This window comes from Phycodurus eques, chromosome 13, assembly GCF_024500275.1.
Source record: "Phycodurus eques isolate BA_2022a chromosome 13, UOR_Pequ_1.1, whole genome shotgun sequence".
In the NCBI taxonomy this organism is placed as follows: domain Eukaryota; kingdom Metazoa; phylum Chordata; class Actinopteri; order Syngnathiformes; family Syngnathidae; genus Phycodurus; species Phycodurus eques.
The window spans coordinates 24,682,273-24,707,133 of record NC_084537.1 but is presented as its reverse complement, the minus strand read 5'-3'; the positions used below and the strand labels follow the sequence as shown (position 1 = coordinate 24,707,133).

At 43.0% G+C, this 24,861-nt stretch overlaps 3 protein-coding genes across 12 annotated transcripts; 1 reads left to right on the top strand and 2 right to left on the bottom strand.

Moving 5' to 3' along the window:
- Positions 1–59: 59 nt before the first annotated feature.
- Positions 60–13,323, bottom strand: gpbp1l1 (GC-rich promoter binding protein 1-like 1). 7 transcript variants are annotated; one of them, XM_061694941.1, is made up of 12 exons: positions 13,258–13,323; positions 10,773–11,927; positions 10,394–10,508; positions 9,007–9,136; positions 4,516–4,847; positions 4,177–4,252; positions 3,867–4,090; positions 3,647–3,775; positions 3,203–3,358; positions 2,342–2,466; positions 698–800; positions 60–620 (listed from the first exon to the last, which is right to left on the bottom strand). In XM_061694941.1, the coding sequence occupies exons 3-12, from the start codon at positions 10,451–10,453 to the stop codon at positions 453–455; spliced, it is 1,503 nt and encodes a 500-aa protein (XP_061550925.1). In that variant the 5' UTR covers positions 10,454–10,508; positions 10,773–11,927; positions 13,258–13,323; the 3' UTR covers positions 60–452. The 7 variants fall into 7 exon arrangements, with proteins under 7 accessions (XP_061550925.1, XP_061550923.1, XP_061550929.1 ...); XM_061694939.1 differs by having other exon boundaries at positions 13,115–13,280; XM_061694945.1 differs by having other exon boundaries at positions 3,867–4,063; positions 13,115–13,280.
- Positions 13,324–13,564: 241 nt separating this feature from the next.
- Positions 13,565–14,964, top strand: LOC133412026 (transmembrane protein 69-like). 2 transcript variants are annotated; one of them, XM_061694995.1, is made up of 3 exons: positions 13,565–13,685; positions 14,075–14,120; positions 14,227–14,964. In XM_061694995.1, the coding sequence occupies exons 1-3, from the start codon at positions 13,660–13,662 to the stop codon at positions 14,902–14,904; spliced, it is 750 nt and encodes a 249-aa protein (XP_061550979.1). In that variant the 5' UTR covers positions 13,565–13,659; the 3' UTR covers positions 14,905–14,964. The 2 variants fall into 2 exon arrangements, with proteins under 2 accessions (XP_061550979.1, XP_061550978.1); XM_061694994.1 differs by having other exon boundaries at positions 14,203–14,964.
- Positions 14,965–15,403: 439 nt separating this feature from the next.
- Positions 15,404–20,240, bottom strand: ipp (intracisternal A particle-promoted polypeptide). Of its 3 annotated transcripts, XM_061694993.1 has the most exons (11): positions 20,156–20,240; positions 18,937–19,318; positions 18,642–18,853; positions 17,984–18,203; positions 17,707–17,859; positions 17,353–17,520; positions 17,141–17,278; positions 16,867–16,989; positions 16,671–16,729; positions 16,509–16,570; positions 15,902–16,125 (listed from the first exon to the last, which is right to left on the bottom strand). In XM_061694993.1, the coding sequence occupies exons 2-11, from the start codon at positions 19,274–19,276 to the stop codon at positions 16,002–16,004; spliced, it is 1,599 nt and encodes a 532-aa protein (XP_061550977.1). In that variant the 5' UTR covers positions 19,277–19,318; positions 20,156–20,240; the 3' UTR covers positions 15,902–16,001. The 3 variants fall into 3 exon arrangements, with proteins under 3 accessions (XP_061550976.1, XP_061550975.1, XP_061550977.1); XM_061694992.1 differs by having other exon boundaries at positions 15,404–16,125; positions 16,509–16,729; positions 18,937–19,324; XM_061694991.1 differs by having other exon boundaries at positions 15,404–16,125; positions 16,509–16,729.
- Positions 20,241–24,861: the final 4,621 nt, after the last annotated feature.

Here is a 24,861-nt window from a genome sequence, read left to right as displayed (position 1 = left end):
TGATGAACTTGGAATTAATATGATCCAGACTCAAACATCACAGTCAGCAGCTTAAAACATAGCTTATCAGGAACCAATTTTATTAATATCATTAATGTGTCATCAGCATCATCAATGAAATGAGTTAGTCTGTTTAAAGCAGAATCAAGTGTGCATCCATTGCCCTTTTTGATGAACACTTCAGTTCCACAAAGCAAGGAAGAAAAAGGAGGAGGGGGCTGGGTCAGAGAGCAGGACTGCAGTGAAGGAGGAAACGCAGGGAAAACGTCTGGCAGAGCAGAAATCTCCCCCTTCACTGGGATATGATTGTTTTTTCCCTTGTGCAAGAACAACAACAACAACAAAAAAAAACAAATCAAAATGGTGCTCTAAAAACAAGATGAGAGAAAGGAGGGCAGGTGGCTTGCTGAGATGTGTTGGCTGCTGCTTTTTTTTTGTTCCGTAAAGCCACGTTAGGATTTGATGCAGTCGTCGTCGTCAGAGGTCTGGCTGCTGCTACTGGTTTCAGACTCAGAGCCTTCCTCCACATGTGCCTCAGCCACACTTCTCCAGGGGGTGAAGTGGAGGGTGACACCCCGCGCCCTCGGGAGAAGCCCGTTCTGCAGGCCGTTCCTCTTCAGCTGCTCAGACAACACCAGCACATACTGGGTGAGCTCACAGTTTTAACAACGCGGGAAGCAAGAGGGCAGTCGATCACCTGCTCTGTTTTCGTCTGGAACTCTCTCAGTTCGTCTTCGGTCAGAGGCAGGAAGTTGTCGTCGTTTTCTGGGTACTCCTGCCAGCCCATGGCCTTCAGCAACCTGGACAAGCATGTTTCTCAAAATTTTATTTCTCTGCGTGTGCATATTGTACATATTCAGTAGATTGGTGGCTCTCAAACTAGGGTCATTGGAACCGTAGCTTAGGTGTGCACAAAATTTAAAAGTTGTTTTTTTTTCCCCCAAATGCATAACTAAGTATGGGGACTAGTGCACCAATTAAAAACAAACGAACCAATTACTCCCTAATTTAGGTCAATTAAAAGCTCTGATATGATTGTGACATCACAAATCTCTGCATGAAGTTATATATTTAAGAACAAAAGGCATAAAGTAATTTTTTTTTAACAAAAAGGAGCTCTTTTGAGAATATAGTTAACTTTTTTAAAAGTGTCCAGAATACAAGGTGTAATAAAAGAATAAGTTGTATTTTTGTAATTTACTCAACTTTTTTTTTTTTCTTGGGGAAAAAAAAAAAAAAAAAAAAAAAAAAAAAAAAGACTTCTCATAACATTTGAAAAAGTATGAATTTGTGATCAACAACTTTTTTGATTCCAATGACATTTGGGTACACATGGTAGTTATGTTCAGTAGTAAGATTATGGAGGGGTTCCTTGGGTGGTGGGGAGGAGAAAATTCTCCCCAGTAAGGAAGCAAATAAATTTGAGAACCCTTGCAATAGAGACTTCATGAGGCACACCTGCTCTAAGAACGAGCTAGAGTCCTTGTAAGTTTGATCAGAAATTTGACTTAATACGAAGATTGACATGGACAAGGAGGTGTCTGCGTTTTATGACAGGAGTCTGTTCTCACGGCATAGACGAAACACTGATTTGTGAGAACGCCCCATAGTGTAACAGGAGAAGTCCTAATTACTGTAAATAATTGGAGGAAAAACCTTAGACCATGAATATGAAATAAAAGAAAAACTACATAAAGCAGTAATTGCGCGTGCCTTCTTGTGCCACGTGCAGTTTATAACCTCGAAATTTCAGGACCGCCGTAAACCGAGGACCCACCGTATTAAAGTAACAATATTGGTTTGTAGTGGTACACACTACATTAAGTTCTCTTAGAATGTCACTCAGTCTATCTATCCATCCATCCATCCATTTTCTGAGCCGCTTATCCTCACTAGGGTCGCGGGCGGGCTGGAGCCTATCCCAGCTGTCATCGGGCAGGAGGCGGGGTACACCCTGAACTGGTTGCCCGCCAATCACAGGGCACATACAAACACACCTACGGGCAATTTAGAGTTGTCAATTAACCTACCACGCATGTTTTTGGGATGTGGGAGGAAACCGGAGACAGAACCGGGTGAACATGCAAACTCCACACAGTCGGGGCCGAGGATTGAACCCGGGTCCTCAGAACTGTGAGGCTGACGCTGTAACCAGTCGTCCACCGTGCCGCCTCACTCAGTCTATATGGGAACAATGTTTCAAGGTCCCCAACATTTTAAGACATACTATTTTTGGCCCGTGTTGAAATCTCAAGTACTCTAACAAACAAACTTTGAACACGAACCAAATCAAACTGTGACCTCTGTTGTATGCACAATATAAACTGCGCGCACGATGTACCTGTGCTCAGCCTCCAGGGAGCTGGACAGGTGTTCCGTGTCAGAGTCGCTGAGTGAGTAGGACAGCCCGTTCTCGTGGCAGACGTCCTCGCTGTAGGCTTTTGGCTCCGGGGTGCTGCTTTCACCCTGGACACAATCACACAACAATAAGACACTAACAAAAACTGCTTCTACCGGGTGGACTGATTTTTTTATTGTTCATTATTTGAGTAAAATTAACAATATATTATTTAAGATCTCCGAGTGCATATTTCTTCAATACTTGCAAGTATATTAGCTTTATGTTCAACTAAACGGGTTAAGATGTCACGCTGAGTAGGTAAATCGAGATGTCATTATTTTAGGACACGTTTTGTGACATTTTTGCTCACTGTAGCAGATGTGATCAAGTGTCAAAGTTCACGGTAGTTCCAGTTGTTGGACCTAAAATTGTAAGTGCTGGCGCGCTAATGCTAAGCGCGATTGCTAACCAGTCTCAAATTGTGTATACCAAATATATTCAATACTCCCAGTACCAACATTTTCAGTTTAAGGATCAAAATCCATCCCTCGTAAATGAGCATAAGATGTACGTTAGTAACAATTTGAAAAACCAAACAGGAACAACAACAAAAAGTATTTATATTCAATTATTTGACCAATAATCAATAGCAGAATCGCTTCCCAAAAATGATTCGATAGTGACAGTCCTAGTGTAGTTTTTCTCATTAATTTTAGAGGGACATCCAGTTCTTGGTAATGTCACCATTGTGCCATCCTGACTGTTTCTATACATCACAAAAACCTGCCATTTGAACAGGGGTGTGTCGAATTGTTATAGCCAACGTAGGTACAGCGCAGTGGCAAAGGGGGCACAACTGACCTCTCCTGATGTTCCCGGGCTGCTGCTTGTTGTCAGCTCTCCAGTGCCCTCGTCCTTTAGAGCTCGCAGAAAGTCGCTCTTTCGGTCAGGACCACGGCGCATCAGCTTCAGCCTCGATGGGGCAATGTCTATGGGAGGAGTCGTGCTGGAAGGATGCTGCAGGGACGAAGACACCAAGACCAATCGGGTTCATTCTTGTTATTCTTCTAGGCTGCTTGTCTGACCTACGACTAGCTGGCCCATTGTTTTGAAGCTTGTCAGCTGTAACTTGGGTATCCAGCGGAGAGGATATTTGCCACCAGAAAAAAAGGGCTTCATGTGCACAGGAAAGCAGCCACCTCACCCAAACAACGATAAGTAACCACAGATCAAATGTGCAGTTAACTTGGCAAATTTGTATGTGTATTAGATTGAAGTTTGATTTGAGTAATTTAGAAACCTCACCTCTTTAGGGTTGTTGTGCTGCGGTGCACTGACCGGGGTGCTGGTTTTAGCAGCAGAGACGGGGTTAGTAAAGACGGAATCTCGGCCAGATTTGGAGATCTCCCGAGCGCTGGCTTTCCATGGGGTGCTCTTAAAATAAAAATAAATAAAACAAATAGAACGTTGTGTGTTAGTTGGAAAACTCTCCTACTGAGGTTTGACACACGGCAGTCATTCGTACTTTGGTGGGGGCCACAGCAGGCTTTGGGACCAGATTCTTGTAGACGCTGGAGCCTGTGATGGGAGCTTTCGCGCCGTTGGCTGGCAAGCCGCCGGCACTGGCGAAGCCCGCAGAGAAGGCAGTGCTGGGGTCCTCCTTTGAAACCTTCTTGATAACTAACATTTTGGATACCATCTGCTTGCCACTTGGAGGATTTTCTGGGGGAGGGGGGAAAATCCAGGCAGCTGTTAGGGAACAAGAAAAACTGTGTGCACAGCTTAGACCACAGAAAAACAAACTGTCAGATGACAAATGAACTTGGAGCTCTTACCCCACACTCCGGCATGGGGAGCCACTGGTCTCATCTGCGTCCCGGGCTTTCCAGTTGTTTCAGGGTTGAGAGAAGGCTACAAAAGAAGCAGAACAATTGACAACTGTTGTGAAAGTCACACCTCTGCCATTCGAATGCCAGAAATTTCTCCACATGTAAGAATTGGCTGGATGTTGGATCATGCCTGCTCAGCCAGAAATCCAGTGCAACATTTAGAGAATGTGTGCACATTGTGTTTAGGTTTGAGTACAAATTCTAAGAACCAAATGGTAGTAATCTTCAGAAACTGTGACAAAAGGTCAAAGGAGAACCTTGTATAAAACCAATGATGCTACTCACAAAGTCCTCTTCCACAAACTTCAGCTTGTCTTCCTTATTGTCTTTGCGTTCTTCATTGGGAAACTTGTCCTGGTATGAGGTGCCCTTCCGGGGATGGAAGTTGCCATTGCGCTGCCGGTGCCCTCCCTGCCTGTCCCTGTCACCTCCTCCCCGTTTAGGGTGGCGTCCTTGGTGGTGGTGATGGCCGTCCTGGGCACCCCGCGGACCTCCGTGCCAGCTGGGTGTTTCCTTCCAACACGGGCCCCCTGCTAACCCACTGTGCCCGCCTTTGGCCACCCCTGAATCCACAGAGTCATGTCTCAGAAGTAGCGAGGGCTGCTGCCACCCATCACCTAAAATAAAGAAATACATTGAATTTAAAAATATATCAAAAGACTAAAAATGTCCACCTGTGTGGAGTTTGCATGTTCTCCCCGTGCCTGGGTGGCTTTTCTACGGGCACTCCGGTTTCCTCCCACATCCCAAAAACATGCGTGGTCGGTTGATTGAAGACTAAATTGTCCGTAGGTGTGAATGTGAGTGCGAATGGTTGTTAGTTTCTATGTGCCCTGCGATTGGCTGGCACCCAGTTCAGGGTGTACCCCGCCTCCTGCCCGATGACAGCTGGGATAGGCTCCAGCGCTCCCGCGACCCTTGTAAGGATAAGCGGCTCAGATAATGGATGGATGGACTAAAAATGTCTCTCTCTTCGTTTTTAGGCCAATATGTGAGATTTGTTGGTGGTGATCTGAGTTTATCTTATAGTCTTGTAACAGTAACAGGGATTTTTTGATGTACAGAAAGGTGGGTTGTTGTTTGTGTGTGTGTGTGTAGAAAACTACAGGTGGTTGTTTACTTTCAAACTCAGACTGTAGCAAATGTGAGTGACGTCATGCACGCTGTGATCGCAACACCTTCAACCCCGGCGCGCTCATACTGTTCAAAGGAGACTCTTCTCTTTCATCTACAACCCCAATTCCAATGAAGTGGGGATGTTGTGTTCATAATAATATCATCAAAAGGTTCAGAGAATCTGGAGAAATCACTGAGCGGCAAGACCCAAAACCAACATTGAATGCCCGTGACCTTCGATCCCACAGGTGGCACTGCATCAAAAACCCACATCAACGTGTAAAGGATATCACCACATGGTCTCAGGAACACTTCAGAAAACCAATGTCACTAAATACAGTTCGGCGCTACAACCGTAAGTGCAACTTCAAACTCTACTATGCCAAGCAAAAGCCATTCATAAACAACACCCAGAAACGCCGCCGGCTTCTCTGGGCCCGAGCTCATCTAAGATGGACTGATGCAAAGTGGAAAAGTGTTCCGTGGTCCGACGAGTCCACATTTCAAATTGTGTTTGGAAATTGTGGACGTTGTGTCCTCCGGGCCAAAGAGGAAAAGAACCATCCAGACTGTTATGGACGCAAAGTTCAAAAGCTAGCATCTGTGATGGTATGGGGCTGTGTTAGTGCCAATGGCATGGGTGACTTACACATCTGTGAAGGCACCATTAATGCTGAAAGGTACATACAGGTTTTGGAGAAAAATATGCTGCCATCCAAGCAACGTCTTTTTCATGGACGCCCCTGCTTATTTCAGCAAGACAATGTCAAAACCACATTCTGCACGTGTTACAACAGCGTGGCTTTGTAGCAAAAGAGTGCGGGTACTAGACTTTACACCCATTTTAAATCGGGCTGATCGATATCAGCAGATATTTAGACTTTTATGCTGATCGCGTTTAATGTCATAGTTCGGCGATCTGATCGGCTCCGCAAAAGACATTTACGCCGCGTCGCTGTATGCACAGTATATTTGAATCCAAAAGCTAGTTTATTTTTAGCCTTGTCACGCGTCTTTTTACGTAGTACTGTAAATATCTGACGGCCAATGAAGTTATTAAAAATAAATAAATAACTAAAAAAACAATGCTCGGGATCAGACTACAAGACAAATTTGCTCTGTCAGACTACTGCAATAAAATCTTGTATTTCGTTACCACCGCATCCCGTTTTTTTTTTTTTTTTACAATCATTGGGCTTTATCGTCAACTCAAATAAGACCGGATACACTCGTTACCGTGGGATGACAACAAGAGTGGAGCGCGTGTATTATAAGGACAAAATGGGGAAAAACGTGTGTTGGAGGTCATCGGTGCTCAGGACAGGAGAGGACGTTCGTTTAAGGCTTGCTTGAGGTATGTTCACTTACTTTTAATAAGATACGGCTCACAAGTAGGCAATAAAATGTTACGTAGCCTAGCAAGCTAGTGGTACCACGAACGGTTGGACGTAAACATGCCGCAGTTCTGTCGAATCATGCTCGAAAGTTTTGGTGTGGGTGAAGTCATTTAAATAAAAATAAAGTAATTTAATTACAGTAAGTTAGCACCCATTATTTCTGTCATGTGATGTTTAGAATACACGATCTGACTCGAGCAGCGATTTCCAGCCAAGGACCATATTTTACAATTGAAAAATCTTACGGCACACCGACAAACGAAAATGTCACAAAAAAACGGATACATTAATTACTTTATGGACTTCCTGCCATCGAATAGAAGACCATTCATTTCTTCTGTCTGTCACTATGCCTCACTGGCATAAATAGAAGAATAAAGATATTTATTGTAACTATAATTTTGAGCAATTAAGTACACAAGTATATACAGTAAATGAACAGGTCATTTAAATAGACACATTCCTCCATCTTGTGATGGGATCGGTTATGTAAACTCGCTGACCGGTGATCGGCCCCAAAGATCCTGATCGTGTAAAGCCTGCATTAAACATTCATTCCCAGAAAATATCAAGAAGACTGCGTGTGGTTTTGTGGCGCTGATGCCACACTGTTGTGGCAGGACATACAGGTTCTTGGGTTGACTCGCAGCTTTTACAAATGAACCGCATATTATGGAGACTGTGCGGTATAAATATTCTGTACAGACCATCTATGAGAAAAGCACAGACGTTAAAACAATACTTCCAAGAAGAAGGTCCCTGACGAGTGCATTCTGACAGAGCTTCAATAGTAGTTGTTTCACAGTCTGCAGATGGGCAGAAAGGTTCCGAACTTCCGAAATGGCATCCTAGGTTACGGGACTTCAAAACCATGGTCTTGTTCCCTTTGGCTCTTGTTTTTTTGTGAAATTGAAAGTTGGCAAAAATCCAGTGAGGGTATGTATTCCGAATGCTACTTGTGTATACATACTACTACGTATATTGCAACTTCTGCTTCTTATTAATCACCCTGCAGTAGCACCAAATTTACATGAATTCATTGAGACTGGCTGCAAATGACAGATTTTGGGCAATCTCAAGGATTTTGTGCTTGAACTGACCAGTCTCCTTATATATTTATCAGTTCTAAAGCAACTTCTTTTTTGCCACCGACTGTTTTATTCTTGTTTGTCCGCCATTACTTGTCACGCATGTCTTTTTTCTCTCAAATAATTGTGACAGTTGATGATGCATAAAATCTTATAGGTTGGATGAGTGCGACCAGAGCGTCCAAACTGCAGTCACATTAGCTACATAACCGATTTAGATCCACATACGAAAGAGGCATGTACTGTTCACATTGATATGAAAAACACCTGATAAATCATTAAAAATCGGAATTAACCTGCAATGTGTTGGCCAAAGAAAACTCTCTACATCAGCAACTGGACAACTAAGAATCCATAGTATCTTCCAATCGGACACAAACAACAACAACAAAAAACTGTCAAACATTTCCAAGAATACCCATTCAAAACACACCATGCCAGTTTGTGTTGTTTTAGAAAAACTGCAACGGCAGAATATGAAACCATGAGCAACGAATTGTCTTGATTGTCCCTTGTCCAAAGCAGTATTTGTACCCATTCAATGCACCCTTATTATATCAGAAAATGATTATTCCTATCCATGAGTACAGTGAGATCCAGAGCTGCACAATATTTTGTTTGAGCATAGTCATCGCGCTGTACGTCCGTGCAATAGTCACATTGTTTTTTTGTTTCTACATAAAGGACAATAGTACTGTTTTTTCTTTTTTTTTTTGTTCAGGATAACTCCTCATTTTAAAGTAGACCAACCATGCAAGCAACACGTTTTTGAGATTGTAGGGTGAGAGCTGCAGCTGGCTATTAGTGTGGACTGAATGGGTGGCCAACAATGGGAAAATGAAATGTCAGTAATTAAAGGGTAATAGCCCATCAGCAACATATTGGGAAAAAAGAACTATGGACTACTTCGTTTTTGGACTCGTGAATTTAGTTCAAAATTTGAATTATGAAATATGAGCTCGTTCATTTTTGGAACTTTGAACTAGTCCACGTCAAAAATGAACTTTCCCAAACACTGATCATGTATTATTTCATATTGCAATATATATCACAGGTTTGACAAAATTGCAATGTCATCTTTTTCCAATATTGTGCAGCCCTCGTGAGAGCGCAAGGATTCCAGTACCGCTGTGCCCAAATGCTCTTATAAAGTGGGTTTTCTTCACTACTGGTACCTGATGGAGCGCGCAAGGAGCCATTGTTGAAGAAGCCATCTGAAGAGTTGTGGCGGCGGCGGCTCACAGCATTTCTGCCTTCTCTGTGGTGGTGGGACTCGCCTTGCTTATCAAGGGTGGCAGCAGGGGACTGGAGGAGGTAGCAAGAAAAAGGTAATAGTCGGTGACGGAAAATGTGATGCCGTCTTGCTTGAGTTACCAAACATCATGCAAGGCGCCGGTAGTATTATACCTTATATTGTAATTATACAATGTTGCGCACCAACACCAACCCAAAATCGTGTTCAATCGCTAATTTAATACGCTGAAAAGCTGCTCATTTGTCACACTGTCTGATAAAAAAGGTACATGAGACAGCAGCGGAGACAGCCCATCCACCTCGGTCTGCGCTCCTGACGGGCAATATTTTCACTCGTTATTGTCTAAAAATCATCTAGACTCTAACCATCTCCATGGCTCAGGGAGCGCGGGAAGAGGTGGAGTTTTACATTTCCCAGACAGTGGAGTGCTCAGGAGCATGAATACATTTGATTCTCAAAACGGTTTTCAATACTTTAACTTGGTTAATAATGCTTCAAAAATAAAGTGGGGGCAGACCAATAATATAGCACCTGTAAAATCCATCCCTCTCTCAACTATAGCAGCCGACGCAGTTCACCAGAGCGCTGTGGTATCAGACAACTCTCTACAGGCACTTGGTCGTCACTTCCGGTCTGCACCAGATTATGATTTCGCCCAAGATGGCGCCCCCTTTCTCTGATTAACATTTTATTCCACACAGGCAATAATCAGAGTACTGTTTTTTGACCCACGTTGGCACACACAATGTGATCTTGCTTTAAATGTTGGGTGGTTGAGTTCCCCTTTAGAAAGACCATAAAACCAAAACAATGTGCAGCAATCACTCAACCAACAGAGCACTGTCGGCTTGACAGCGACTCTTCTTGTTTCTTCGTCTTGGTCACCCAGCTGGGAAACTTCCTCACTTGCAGACAACAATCAACAGCATATCCACAATCACTGAACGATTAAACAACTCAATAATGATGCGCTTTGTGCAAAGTACAGCTGGTCAACTTAATCTGGCTACTGCAATTCGAGATTCTCCAGTGAGCTGCAGCAAATTTCACCTACAATCAGCGCTTGAACTTTAAACAATAGTTTTGTACTAGAATTTCTTAAAAACACATTTCTTCAGAAACGCCACAGCTTTACCTCTGTAGTGCTGGCCCTCAATGACATAGACTGACTGCTATTTATGTCCCTCGCCAAACGCAAAGTGTAACGGCACGTAATATCTGAGGCAGGTTTGAAGCTTTGTCTCCTTCACTCACTCTCACACACACACACACACACACATGCACGCATAATGTGTGCACACACAAACCTTGGCAGGCTGGGGTGTTGAGAAGTTAAGCCAGGCAGGGACAAAGTCATGCTGCGCCATTTAGGTCCAGTGTTTCTGGTCAGTGGATTGAGGCATCAAACCTCATGGCCAGGATCTGCCAGGAGAGATGGCCATCAGGAATGCTTGAAAATTAATTTTATGCATGGTTTCATGAATTGATGACAACTCTAAATTTTAAAGTCTTCTCTCGCTACGGTCAACTCACTTTCAGTGTTATCAAGGCCACAAAAGATACGTAACAAAAAAGGCCCGTTATTAACAAAAACCAGAGGAACACTTGGATCGCATGCTGAAGACAGGCTGGATGGAAAATAAAAGGGACATGATTTTATCACATCAAATACAGTACAATAGTTACCCCAGAGTCAATGGCTCTGAAGTCCTCGGCCTCCTCCCTTGGTCCGTCTGGGCTCTGTTCTTCAGGCCTGTTGGCGCTGACGGACAGGGAGCGGCACGACGACTACCCCTCTAAACCCCTGCCAGCACGGCACAGCCTCTTTTCGCAGAAGCAGTTCGCTTCGTCCAGGGTGGAAGAGAGATGGGTCAAAGAGTTGCAGGAATGATCTGGAATTGGTGATCCAGAAAACTGGCCAAACAAAGAAGGAGACGGACTTCCAAAAATGTAAGTGCAGCGGTCTCCGAGGAACAGGATTCCCAAGCTGCTCCTGAGCGAATCCCGTGCAGAGTGATACCGTTTAAAAGTCCAAGTCACTTCGGAAGTTGTTCAATGATTTAGTTGGGACGCGTGAAACATGGTCAGATTTTGTCAATTGGCAAAATAGTATATTGATAAGAGGTCATTTGCCCCACTGGCGCAGAAGAGCGAGGTTGCGTTCTTGTCAACAGGTAGAAGGGGTTTGCCCATGTGCATGGACCGCAATTTGCGCAGCGGTTCCACTTGGACGCCAAGTCGGGGACGACGAAACAAATGTTGTTCTGCCACACTGTGAGCCAGTCGGTTTTGGCATCAATTACACTTTTACCGAATCATTTTAGACTCTAGTGGAACACATGCGCAAAAGAAAGGGAGTTCAGGGACAGTCTTTTGCAGGAAACCCACTGCTCACCTCATTAATGTGGTGAAAAGACTCCCACAGTTGGAAGGAAATGATGCTCGCTAATTCAAAGTCACATGACAATGACGAAAACAACACCTGTTAGTTACATTGCTGTCATTTTACTTTCTGGTTAGTGAAACAGAGAGCTTGATGAGGGATGCATTATAAAGATGTCTATTGTTGCATGATTTGCTTTCACATTTGGAAAATGCCCATTAATGTGCAGCTTTCTGAAAGATGAAAGTCGGAGGAACTCTGAGTTCATAGATATGAAAGTTCAAAACCCCGGTAAAAGGCTCCAATATACTAATCAGTCTAATAAAAAAACCAACAACAATAACCCCAAAAAACCCTAAACGTGTAGAGATGCTCTCTTAGTTTAGGGCCTTTTCCCTTGCTGAAGCGTTTTCTGATTACTTCCAGGTGTTCCACTTGATTCTGCAAAGGAGCTGCACCTGCAAGCCAAAGACTTGAGTCAAAAAGCAATCAATTCCTCAATCACAAAGTCACTGTAAATACAAACTCAAGTCAAATTAACACCCTTGTCTACATTAAACTTAACCACGACTTATTGTAGCCGAACATTGTTAGTTTGAGCAAGATATGCCTATAAAAGGTGCAGATCAAACTCATTTCTTTTACAGTAACCTAGGGGGTCGGACACATCTTAAAGCTTTGAAAACAACATATACACTTTTGAATGTCATCATGAAAATTGCTCTTTTCCCACAGTTACAAATCAAAACCAATGACTCTGTGATCTTGCAGCCATCACACAATGAAAGCTGAAATGTGTGGCGGCTTTTAATTAAAATATAAATACCAATGCAAGAATATCCCCGGCACTTTCTGACAACACGACAGTAATGCTGTATCACACACCAAACAGGGATAACGCAATGCTCGCTCTGTTGCATTATATTACAGTTTAATATTAAAACGAAACAAACTCTGTGCAAACAGCATTGCACTCGCACTGAACTCTTACGTAATAGCTTAACATCAATGAGTTTGCGACGCACACAAGCTACTTCGGACAGCAGCGATATTCCACTTCAGGATTAGCAGTATACATCGCAGTGTTACGTGAAACATTACCGTTGTAGGAACAACAACATGTGGCCGCTTGCGCTGTAGGAGACCAAATCAACACACAGAGCACACGTTTCACCGCGCTTACAAGTTGAAAAATGCTCAAAGGTGCAATTCGCACATAAAGCGATTCTACCGTCTAAACCCATCAAAGTAAATCGCTACGGAATGCTGCTGTTAAATCTCGAGTCAATCGGTTGCTAACTCATCTGTGCATTTACCTACGTGAACATTAGCGTAGTGAGTGTTAGCTAATAGCTGGTGTTACCTCGCCTGTTAACTGAACCCGAAAAACTGTGAGGTACATTGCAACGAGTTCCTATGGCTCCACGGCCTAGCTCCGTAACACGTTAACACACCGCGAGCGATCCAAATGGTGTAAATAGCACATTATAGCAGTTGTCACGAACGTACAGCATAGGTAAATAGACCTGGCATCGTTGGAACAACACAGTTTCAAAATGGCTACCTTAACAGCAGCAGCACACATTCATCAGCTTGCTAAGTGCTAGCGAGCTAACTTGCAATGTTTCCTGACAATACTGCGTACCTTCTCCCGAGCAAAATAGCCTTTGATAGATTCGAGGGTATATTAAGTAGTCGAATAACAACGAAATGACACCCCGGTGTGATAATATATAACGCCCTCGTAGAGGAGCTATTGATGTTTGTTTGGGTTTTCTGTGCGATTACCACTGACGCTGGCACCGACGGATTCGAACAGACTCAATAAGGCTGCGTTCAAGAAGTCACGTCATTATGAAACTGGATGAGGGTTGGCTCTGTGAGGTACGCTTATAAATGCTGTGAGTTGAGGTTTTGTAAATGAAGAAATAGACCTTAAAACCCCTCATTCGTTTGTCTACAAACGCCGATAACGGCATACATTTATTTTTCAGAAATTCTAGAATACGAGGGCGGAATTGAGTAACGTTAGTATTTGCACTCTTGAATATCACACAAAACCTCCCCCGCCATTGACAGACAAAATAGTCGATAGCAGAACTCGTCCGGTTCAGTTTGGGGGAAAAAAACAACACACGCACACAAAAAACGGGGCGATTTCATAGCAAGGGCGTCTTCAGTAAATGTGAAATGATCCGACACGATTTCGTGAGAAGGTAAGACGATCGTTAACGCCAGTTCTTCTTTGTCTTTATACCGAGAAAGAGAGACAAAAATCAAACATCGATATAATAATCATGGCAAATGGCAACAACGTTTCTTGTTGTAAAGCTAGTCAAAACGTCAACACTGACAAGTTAGTGTACATGTTGTGGATTTAACAAGCTTTTGAGTCACACGCATTCAAAAGAACGTTTGGGTACTGATCATACAAGCAGATTGTTGAACGATTGCTTGACCTTGCATTAAGTTGAAGATAGTTGTTGGCTCGCTGGTGTTAGTCACCATGGAAATGAAATTGGAGGATGATGTAAATGCCATTTATTACTGTGAACTGCCTGTGAATTTGTACGTGTTAATGTAAGATGTCTCTTTTTTTTTTTAGATTTCAAATGTTTGGATTTGCACCTGATAGATATCTATTTTCCAGGGTAAGTCAAACTATAAGCATGTTTTTTTTTTTAAATCAAGACAGTGGTGTGAAAAGTTGTATCCTTTTCTTTTTTTTAATAGAATAAAAATGTTGTGCATTCCCAGCTTCCAAGGTGGCGATGTCCCCACTGGCTTGGCGGAGGATCAAAATCAACAAATGTCCAACTGGTCTCTAGGAGTTCTTCGTTATTGAGTCCATCCGAACTTCCTTCCACCAACAGGCTGCTGCGTATCTCACCTATCACCTGGGCTGGCTCTTGTCTCTGTCATTCAGACAAGAGAGACACCACAGGTTTCAGTTTGAGGGCCGTGACGGAGGCTCCCAAACCAGCCCTGTACCTCGGTTTCTCTGGGCTCATCCCATTTGTGACTGCCCCCCTCTTCATGGCGACCACTCAGTCCTTCTACCCTGAAGTGGCATATGCTCAGATGCTGTACGGCGCTGGTATAGTCTCCTTCCTCGGCGGTGCCCGCTGGGGGTTTGCCATTCCTGATGGTAGTCCCGCTCAACCTGACTGGATGAACTTGGGCAACAGCGTGGTTCCGTCACTTCTGGCCTGGCTGGCACTGCTCTGCAGGGACAATGTTGTAGAGGGGGCCATGGTAGTTATAATGGGCCTCGGACTGTCTTTACACTGCGACCTGATCCTGCTACCTGGATACCCTGCCTGGTTCAAAGCCATGAGAACTGTTCTCACTGTGGTTGCTACCTTCTCACTGGTGGCAACGCTGATCTTGAAGAAGGTCTGCACTGAGAAGAAGCTCAAAAGGTTCACCAATTAAACAGATTAAAGGTTCCAATTGGACACACATAAACATAAACTTAATAAAATGTAAACACAACTGCTCTCTTCTTGTATTAACTCTTCTACAGCAATTTTGCTACATGGGAAATACTACAAACAGCTCTGGACACGTTTGCTGAACTAGAATATATCCTTTTGGTTTTGGTTTTATGTATTTTGTTGTCAAAATGATAGAATTTCAGATTGTCATCCCCTGCGAAACATTAAAGATCAGTTAAATACATAGTGTTACAGCTTTAGTCATTAACCTCACTGGAATGCACGACAAGACGTTTATTTCACTGAAAAGCAATCAAATATATATTTTTTAGTATTTGGGTTGATAGGCACAGCCATAATGGTGAGAAACGTTGCCACTGTTCAGGTGTTCCTCTCAGTTCAATTAACCCAAAGTTAAAAATATTGGGGGAATGGCATGTCAGCAAACAAAGGAGTTCCATCAGTCGATAAGAAAAGAATCCAGGAGTTACAGCACAGGCTTGGCAACTTTTTAGTTTAAAAAACATTTCTTTCAGGTATCACAAAGATCTGTAAGTGTCATTCTATTTCATTATTTAAAAGAGACTCAAATGGTTTGATAACTTTCCATTGACAAATTTGAAGAAAGTGAAACAAAAGATATGCGGTCATTTCATATCTAATCCCAGAACAATGCACAGTTCTCTCAGGACTCTCAAGCAAGCGCAAAAATAAACAAAAAGCCTCTCAAAATCAACATGTGATGAAAAAGAGTTGATAAGTAATCTACTCTTCTAATCTTCAATCTAAAATTATTGGTGGGACTGAGAATAGACATAGGCAATTTGGGCAGAAACAGCACTTTTCCATCACATCAACAGTAACATAAGGAAATAACACCAATTACATGTATAAATAAATAATATCTAGAGATGTGGCACAGGTATAATCTTAAGGTGCATCTTTTCCTTTCATGCGGGTTCCTACTGAGCCTAAAGTGGAATTCTCCAGGTGTTCAGAGTACAGCCAACCCGCCATCACAACGGCTGGTGATCATGTTGCCAACTTCCGTCCAGGTGTCCAGGTGGGGGTCATAGATCTCCACAGAGTCGATCGTCACTGGCGCCGAGAAGGTTCTGCTGGCGGCCCTTCCACCGACAGCATACAACAGCCCGTTAACTGCTGAAACTGAGGCCCCCGCACGCGCCGTGGACATCGGGGCCACTTCCAACCACTTCTCCTGGGGTGGGGGGCGGGGAAAAAGACCCGGAGAGGCGTGAACTTTTCATCAGTTTTCCATAAAGCAGAGTTTGTCTGTGTAGATTCTTGGTCATCCGGATCATGTTAATCCTCCACGGTTGAATCGAGGCAACTGGACTTTTCTTGTCTGTTTGCACTTCTCAATACACTTCACTTCATAAGCAACATTACAAAGTTTGTTTCAAAAGGATTTAGTCTCCAGAAACGCCCTCCGAGGCACAAATAGGGAGACTTCACATCTAGATTTTAGAAGTGAAAAAGCCTTTTGGATCAAAGGTAAAACGTCTTCACTAAGAAAAGTCCCGTTGCCTCAATTTAACATTGGAAGATATTGTGCTATTTTGTTCAGAGTCACAAGATTACCTGCTCTGGACAGTATTTTTCCACCGTCTCCAAAGCACCCACAGCCTCGTTCCGACCCCCCACTGCGTAAATACAGTTGTTGAGGCAGGCCACTCCCACATATGCTCGACGTGTCAGCATAACAGGCAAAGCGCTCCATCGACGGGTGATGGGATCGTATACCTCTGCCGAGCATAGCTCCGTGCCTTCATCGCTGATTCCTCCAATCGCGTAAATAAAACCTGTAAAGAAACAATGACATCATTGGAGAAGTGTTCAAAGAAGAGACAAAAATCTTGTCTTAGCTTAATGGGAAAATTGATGTTATGGCCTTCAGGTCGCACCTAACGGTTGCATGAGCAAAGAGATCGTAACACACCTTGTAGCTCGCAGCAACCAAAATAATAGCGGGGGACTGCCATGTCGCCGATGACCTCCCACTTGTTCTCCTCCGGGTCGTAACGTTCCATTGTCCTCCCGATCTCAGAGCCAATCCATCCACCTATACGGAAACCATGGAATGACAAGTCCGTACAGGTGAGTTACTGCTGCCCCACACATTTGTGGTGTTTGGTGTTTTCCAAATGAGAATTTTCAGCCTTCCAACTCGTTTCAAGTATTAGTAGCCATTCCAACAGTATAGTGGTATTTACCGAGCGCATATAGCGCGCCATGGCAGGAGCAGACGCCGACTCCACAGCGAGGGGAATTCAGAGAAGCCACAGCAGCCCACTGTTTAGTCACTGGGTCGTACCTCTCTGTGCAGTCAAAAATCATTGAGTCTTTCTCTCCTGGTGAAGAAAACAAATTGATTGAGACTTACCATCGCACCCATTATGTGACATTCTGACCTCAGCCTCCTCACCTCCCACCACATAGATCATGCCCGCTAGCACTGCTACCCCCAAACCGCTACGAGCCTGATGCAGAGATGACACCGTGGTCCAGTACTGGTTGAAGGTGTCAAAGCGCTCCACACAACTCAACGCCCTGCTGTCACTCCACCGGCCACCCTGTAACCGAGTGTAGCCTCCTGCAATTTAAAAAAAAAAAAAACGTTCTAAATTTCTACCCTTGTCTCGCACACACTCGCTTTACTTTTTTAAATCTCTGAAAAAACTTCCGTCATCATGCAATTATTACGTTGTGAAAGTTACAAAACAAAGCTATAAAGCACCACACCGTATAAGAGATGACATCAAGATATTAAAAACAGAACCTATGGCATAAACGTATTTCCTGGCTTTTCTTCTCGGTCTCATCTTGATTTGGTGTAGTTGACTGTGCATCTTGTCTTTGGGAGACTTTGTGACTTCAATGTACTCCTTCAAAAGGGTCTGCAGTGCCACCCTTAGGCTGAAGTCAGTCATACCTTGATTAAAAAGCAAAATGCGCAACATTTGAATCAGCCATAATCAATTTAGAAACTCAAGAGAGTAACTCAGAAGAAGTGTGTGTCAATTAAACGTAGGTGGTAAAATGTTAAGTCTCCTCACCCTCTATGTACTTGAACAGCCTCTGTGGGGAAAGTAAAGGGAAGCGCACTGGTTCCAACACCTCAACCACATGTTTTTTTCTCTTAGCCACATCTTGGAGAACCCACTCCATGGCTGCAGTGAACACCTGGTACTCATCCTCAATTCTCAGCTCTTCACTTCTTAGAAGCTTTACAATCTGATCCTTTGAGAGGCCCCTGAACTCGTCACCAATACAAACCTAATATGAAGCAAATGATGGAGGAGGCTTAAAAAAAATGAACAAAATAATCTGGGGGTTGAACAAATTAATCGGTGGGGTTAAACCTGTCTTTGCAAATAAAGCATGAAAATACATTTTTGCTGAACGTCTGCAACATTTTTTTGGTTAGTTAGGTTAACTGAAGACTCGATATTGCCCGTAAGTTTTGACTGTGAGTGTGAATGATTGTTTGTCTAAATGTGCCCCGCGTTTGGCTGGCTACCAATCCAGGGTGTACCCTGCATCTCGCCCAAAGTCAACTGAGATAGGCTCCAGATCATCTGTGACCCAAATGAGGATAAGTGGTATAGAAAATGGACGGATGATTCATGCTGCACACAACATAGGCAGGGTGAACAATAACAGTAACACAGAGGTCTTTGGAGAAATAAAGTAAAACGGTCAAGTGTTTCATACCTCAAGGAAGTGAACGTGGATATAGTTCTCGGAAAACTCCAGCAATTCCATGCAGGCGATCTGTTCCAGGAACTGAAAGATGCCCACACAATTGGATGGATCCACGTGGCCCTTGAGAAACTCACCACAGATGGAGACCACCTCGTTCAACTGCAGCATATCTGCTGCCAACATCAGTTCTTGAACATTCTCGACTGTCACATTGATTGTCCCTGATGGGAGAGGGAGCACATTTTCATTCAATAAACTGCTGTAGATTTGTTCGCAACATGAAAATGTTCGACGTAAAGAGTACCTGTATAAACAAAGTCCAGCAGAACCTCAAAGACTTCAGTATCAACTCCCAGAATCTCCACCTCCTCTTTATCTGCCTCGCTCATCCCCCCGGAGAAAAGCGCAGAAAAGTATGGGCTGCTGGCAGCGAGCACCAGCCTGTGGACTTTGAAGACGCGGCCGCCGACTCTCAGCCGCACATCACAGAAGTCTGTGCGGAGCCTCATTTTGTTCAACTGGGCCAGGATGAGCTTTGCGTAGCGGTCCGAGGCCAACAGAGCCTGCTCAGAAGCCAGGGTTGCCATGACAGTTGCAGCATCACCATCACAGGTGGATGTTGACACACATTTGCTGGAGGACATGACAGCTGAGGCAGTTTACCATGGGGCCCATTATTCCCAAACCTTTATCTCGAGATAATACAAGACAGACAAGACAGTTTACTGGAAGACGTAAGCAAAGTAAAATATACACATCTATTATACATGCACTCACTGCAGTAGTCTCGTCCCTCTGCACTATTTGCATATCTGTTGTTGACAAATACTGGCCACTCATCTGCCCCATTCGCACAATTGTCATTGCTCCAGATCGTCTCACTACTTTCAACTTGAAACATTTCTTGAGGACTCTGCACCATTTGCACAGTTATCACTGTACCAGATTACTATTAGTCACTTCAAATTGCTCTAAATTGCTTGAGGAGTCTGCATCATTTGTCATCGTATGATGACAAACCGCATTACTGGTAAGCTTTATTTGCTCCATGACTCTCCGTAGTGTGTTTTTACGTCCTAAAAGAAGATTTTTTTTTTTTTTTTTTTTTTTTTTTGGTCACAGTGGCTGTCTGTTGTCATACTAGAGCGGCTCCAACTACCGGAGACAAATTCCTTGTGTGTTTTTGTTTTGGATCTACTTGGCAAATGAAGACAACAAAACGGATGCCTTAGCTAGTTGCGCTAACAAGCAACACAGCGCGTTTCCGCCGCATTTTCTTTATTGTGTAAACATAATGGAACAGTTGAATACGGCCACTTGGCATCTCTCGGCAATCGCTACATGAGACATCCGCGATGAAAAACAACCCACTTGAAGCAGCTGTTAGTTAGCATGCTAGTAAATCGCTCATCGACGTGGTCCAAATGTGCCACTGACCTCTGATGCCAACTGACCCACTGATAACGACTACGCTTTCTAAAGACAATTCGCAAATTCCAGAGCATCATTAAATCCACACTCACCCAAAAATGTTGTTTATGACGATGCAAGCAACTTCCTTCACATTCTACTGTGGTCAATTGTACGACGCGGTCAGAATCGATTACTCTGGTCTTGGCGTCGATTCCCAGTCACTACCAATCAATCGCTTGCGAGAACGATCTATTGGCGGTAACTGTCAAATCCCGAGTGTATTATTTGATGTTTGTAACTGCTTTTCAATGTTCTCATGTTTGTACATGTTCATATTCTTTGTTCCATTTCGCAGCATTCGCACTCGGTTGTATTTATAAAATACTCCGCCAGGTCGCAGTGTTGGACCTAAACAAAAGTGTAGGAATTTCAAAGCAAATGTGGAAAAGTAGATAGAATCCTTGTTTAATTTCGTTGCACGTTTACGTTGATGACGTCCACAGGCTTCCGGTTTGTTTTAGTGTACATGTCAAGTTGCATACTTGTTATTGTATACCAAGTAATATTTGTTCAGCGGTAAATGTCTGGCGCTTTTCTACACTTCAAGGTACTCAAAGCGCTTGAACGCTGCCACCTCCTGATGACGCACCATCAGGAGCGACTGTTCAGTATGTTGCGCAAGGATACGTTGACGTGGTCACAGGGGCCGAGGAGTGAACCCCCAACCACTTTCCCATCGAAGCCATCTCATATTATAAACGTGTGGCTGCTTATTTAATGGCAAATACACTACTGAGCTTGGCTCAAACGTATAAACCTGACTCTAACGATAATACCTCACCAGCCATGAACTTGGCCGCCCGTCACTGATTCTAGACTTCAGGGGCCGTTCAGCGCTCCAAAGAGAGTCTTTGTGGTTTCGGTGCTGATCAGACAATATTGAAAGACGAATGTCTCCCTCATACTCCAATCAGCCTCTTTCTTTTTGAATTGAGGCCGAGATGCTCTATGTGTTACGCATATCATTGTTTTTAGCAGTTGGGTGGTGATTAGTGCTGTTTTGCATTTCAAGAGTTGTTTCTATGTAATCTGACGCATGGCTCCCCTTCAACCAACAAGAGATACACTATATCATGGCCGAGGAATATGCATGCTTTTTGGATGCTCGACATAATTACATTAAAACACATACAGTACTTCAGACATTTACGTATAATGCAGTTAATTGTCTTAATACTCATTATACGTGAGTGAAAAAGAGCACAAATATTTTTAGCATTACTAGTGACGTTCGATATGTGTGTTATTTATTTATGATATAGGTTTTTTATATTGCTGTTGTTTTGGGCATAGACAACTTTTGATTAAAAATAATAATCAGCGTATTTATGAGCGCTATCCATCTATCTGAATGTTTTAATTTAAAAAATAACTTTTTCCCCCCCCAGATAACAGAATTCCCTCATGTTTTTTGCTGGTCCTGCAGGTGCACTCATTATTTCCACAGATATTCCTGTCACCATCACCATGTGATCGTCACCGTGATGATCGGGGGAAAGAAAGACTTGCTTGCAGAATCTCATGAGGTTGGAGAAAGAAAAAAAAAATAGTGTGAGGGCCATTCTATGGAAAGTGGTCACCATAATTATCATTCTTTATAAAAAGGCAGCGTGTCTGGCTTTCTGTTGGATGCCTGTCCTCTGGTGCGACTTTTTCTCTCGTAGGAATGAAAACATCATGAGATTTGGTTTTATGGGAATAGATAATAGATTCAAGTTTGTTGAAAAGTAATTACATGCCGTGAGGTTTTAGTTCCGTAATTGGGCTCGTAGACTATATTGTAGGAGTTGATTTTTTGCCGCAATGAGCCCCTATTTTAAAAGAGTTCACCACAGAAAGAAATGAACTGACGTACTTCCAACTGTCAGTCCTGTGATACTTGAGCATGGGCACTTGCTCTTTTTTCTAATCAATTTCAAAGCGCCGCTTTAGCAAACATTTATTAACATGTACTCAAATCAATTGTGAGAATTTCTCTGTGTGCAAGACTTAATTAAAAAGTGATACGTGTATTTCATTGTGTATGGACGATACGGATAGATTTAGGGAGTAAGATGGGGGGGGGGGGGGGAATGAAGATTGTTCCTCCTTTACAGCTGTCACAGCTTCCTCTGTGAGGACACAATTATGTAGTGTGTGGGAATTTTTGTCCATTCATTCAAAAGGTCGAAGGTCACCGAGGTCGGACAAGAGGGCCTGGCACACCCGTCGTCTCTGGGCTCTGTGACAACCAGTCAAGTTTTCCGAAACCAAAGTGATCCAACCGTGCCTGTATGTACTTTGTTTTGTCACAGCAGAGTGAGCACATGCACATACTGGAAAGGAAAGGGACCTTGCACAAATTCTCCCCGCAATGCTGGAAGCAGAGAACCGTCCAAAAATCTTGGTAAATGAACAACAGGGATTCTAGGGAAACCACGTGGCCGAGTGCAGCCCTCGAATTGCATTTTAAAAATTTTGCTCCAGACAAGCCTTGTCCTTGTGTCTTCCGTTTCACGCTGTGTTTTGTGTGGACCTTGGCTCTTGTGGCTTTCGCTTGTCACACAATGCCGATATTTAGCCTGGTGGAATGTACAGTATTGGCAACAGATATAGTAAGCATGGTGGGCAAGCACAATATAATGAGTGAGACTTAGATTCAATGAATTGGCAGCGCTAAATTAGTCCCTTATAGCTGATTTAGTGTCACCTTTAATCAGTGTGATGTTGAAGCTCTTATCCAAACAAGGTGGTCCAAAACATACAGCCTTTATGGCTCTTTGCTTTATTTAGTACAAATACTTTATTACTGGACTAAAGTAGAATTTTCAGGTACCTGTACTTTTCTTGAGGATTTATTTTTCTCACAACTTTTGTTTTCTGTTTTTATTCCTTACTTGATCAAATAGGCCCGTCACTGTTTTCAACCTCCGCGAATGACGAGAGGAGGTAAAAAAGATGTAAACAAAGAAAGGTAACGTCGGTCACGTTTGAGATAAGGTGGGAAAAACAGCAGCAGTAAGCATTAACAACAACGGCAACAAATTCAAAATTGTCAGCAAAAAGAATGATTCGCGACGAACGCGTTGTCTTGTGCGAGCCTAAAAAAAACACAAGCTTCTGGTGTTCAAAATAATTCTCTGCTCACCCCCCGACTCTCGCATCTGTGACTAAAGCCTGCCTCACTCCCGAGAATGTGCACGTTACATACCGTATCTTTACCCTTGTTTTGACTTAGCATGTCCAATTCCTTCTTAACTGTCATCAGGCAGTGCTTTTGACCCGGGTGATTTCGATTCGCCAGCGTGGCTAACATGGGCAATATTCGCATCGCCACACCCTGTTTCCATTTGTCAATGGCAAGTTGGGGAGTGGAGAGCGCAAACACTATGTATCAATCATGTAACGTTTGTATAAATAAATGATATTTACGTATTGAACTTTTGTCTGAAGAGACCTGCCAAAAACCTGCCCCAAATGTTATTTATTTTTTATTTGTTTGCAAGTTTAGGTTTAAAGTAAACCCTCACGTCATCAACCCATTGTTTTGCTAGTTATACACAGTAAGCCCTGCCAACCTGTTTTCCGGCTTTGGTCGACTGGGGTTCCCCATATAGCAGATTCAAATTAAATTACAGGTATTAGATGGGGCCAGAGAGGGATGATTTTTCAAAAGACCATTTTAATATTATTCTGCTGTCAGCTCATACAGACAAATTTTAAATCAATGACAAAAAAGTGTTTATTTTTTGAAAACTGCAAACTCTACCTTTAAGTACATACAGTATCAGAGTCTGTACTTGGTTTTATTTTACGTTTAAATAATTGAATTCAACCAGTACTTCTACTTTTACCAGTCTTTTTAACACAAGTATCTGTAAATCTACTTAACTACACTGTGATTACTTTAGCCACCATTGTTTATATTTCTAATTGTTTGTAATGCATACATCAGGCGACTTGAAACTGTTTTAAAATACTTTTGTTCAAGTGGACCAAATTTGACCAATCAAAGAAACAAAGTAGTTGAAACTGACCTCCTCATGCACAATATTTGATATATATGGCAAATTATTGTAACAGTCAAAGTCTTTTGAACACTTGCTTATTTTCTTTCAAAAATACATTCTAGATTTAAAAATGATTGATTATTGAAAACAATTTGCATTTCCTCAACATAGTTTCTGCAACATAGTGCCGAACAGAACTGTGTGCATTGTGAAGCACTGTTGCGGAGTAGATTCGGAGTAAATGTGAAGCTATTATGTCTCATTCATTAGTTTACAAGTTGCTTGGACCGGCAAGCAGCTAGGTCTCTAAACCCCAGCCTATGAGCCAGCTACATTGTAAACTAATAAAAAGTGGGCGGTTAAAAGAAGAAGAAGGGGAAAAAAAGAAAAATCCCATTTTATCGATTCTGCCCTCAACATAGCAACTGGCTCCTGATTGGATGGCGCGCCTGGCGTTCTCGACCTCTCATTGGCTGAGAGGCTGGCCTGAACGCGAAGGAATCGGACGGAGACAGAGAGGAGGAGTGACATGATTGGACGTGGCCGCACTGAATGCCTAAACCTATTCTGCTGAAAGCCTGAAGTCCGTTAATGGTCCCTCCACTCCACATAAAAGGTGTGACAACAAAACTAATTCGTCCCACTGCTCCCTTGTTTAAGACTCGTTTAAATGGAGAACTTCAGAGCACGGGCGCGTCGTGTGTGTGTGTGTGTATGCTGACAAATGGAAATGGAAGTGAAAATGAAGGACGAAGGAAACGGAGGAT

Coding starts and splice junctions, on each gene's coding strand:
- LOC133412026 (XM_061694994.1), top strand. CDS start 13,660: ATGATCCGACACGATTTCGTGAGAAG. Junction 13,686..14,074: donor CGACACGATTTCGTGAGAAG/GTAAGACGATCG, acceptor TTTTTTTTTTAG/ATTTCAAATGTTTGGATTTG. Junction 14,121..14,202: donor ATAGATATCTATTTTCCAGG/GTAAGTCAAACT, acceptor TTTTTTTAATAG/AATAAAAATGTTGTGCATTC.
- gpbp1l1 (XM_061694941.1), bottom strand. CDS start 10,453: ATGGCGCAGCATGACTTTGTCCCTGCCTGGCTTAACTTCTCAACACCC. Junction 4,848..9,006: donor CTCCTTGCGCGCTCCATCAG/GTACCAGTAGTG, acceptor TCTTTATTTTAG/GTGATGGGTGGCAGCAGCCC. Junction 801..2,341: donor TCCCTGGAGGCTGAGCACAG/GTACATCGTGCG, acceptor ATGCTTGTCCAG/GTTGCTGAAGGCCATGGGCT.
- ipp (XM_061694992.1), bottom strand. CDS start 19,276: ATGTCCTCCAGCAAATGTGTGTCAACATCCACCTGTGATGGTGATGCT. Junction 18,854..18,936: donor GCTGGACTTTGTTTATACAG/GTACTCTTTACG, acceptor CTCTCCCATCAG/GGACAATCAATGTGACAGTC. Junction 17,521..17,706: donor GAAATACGTTTATGCCATAG/GTTCTGTTTTTA, acceptor TTTAAATTGCAG/GAGGCTACACTCGGTTACAG.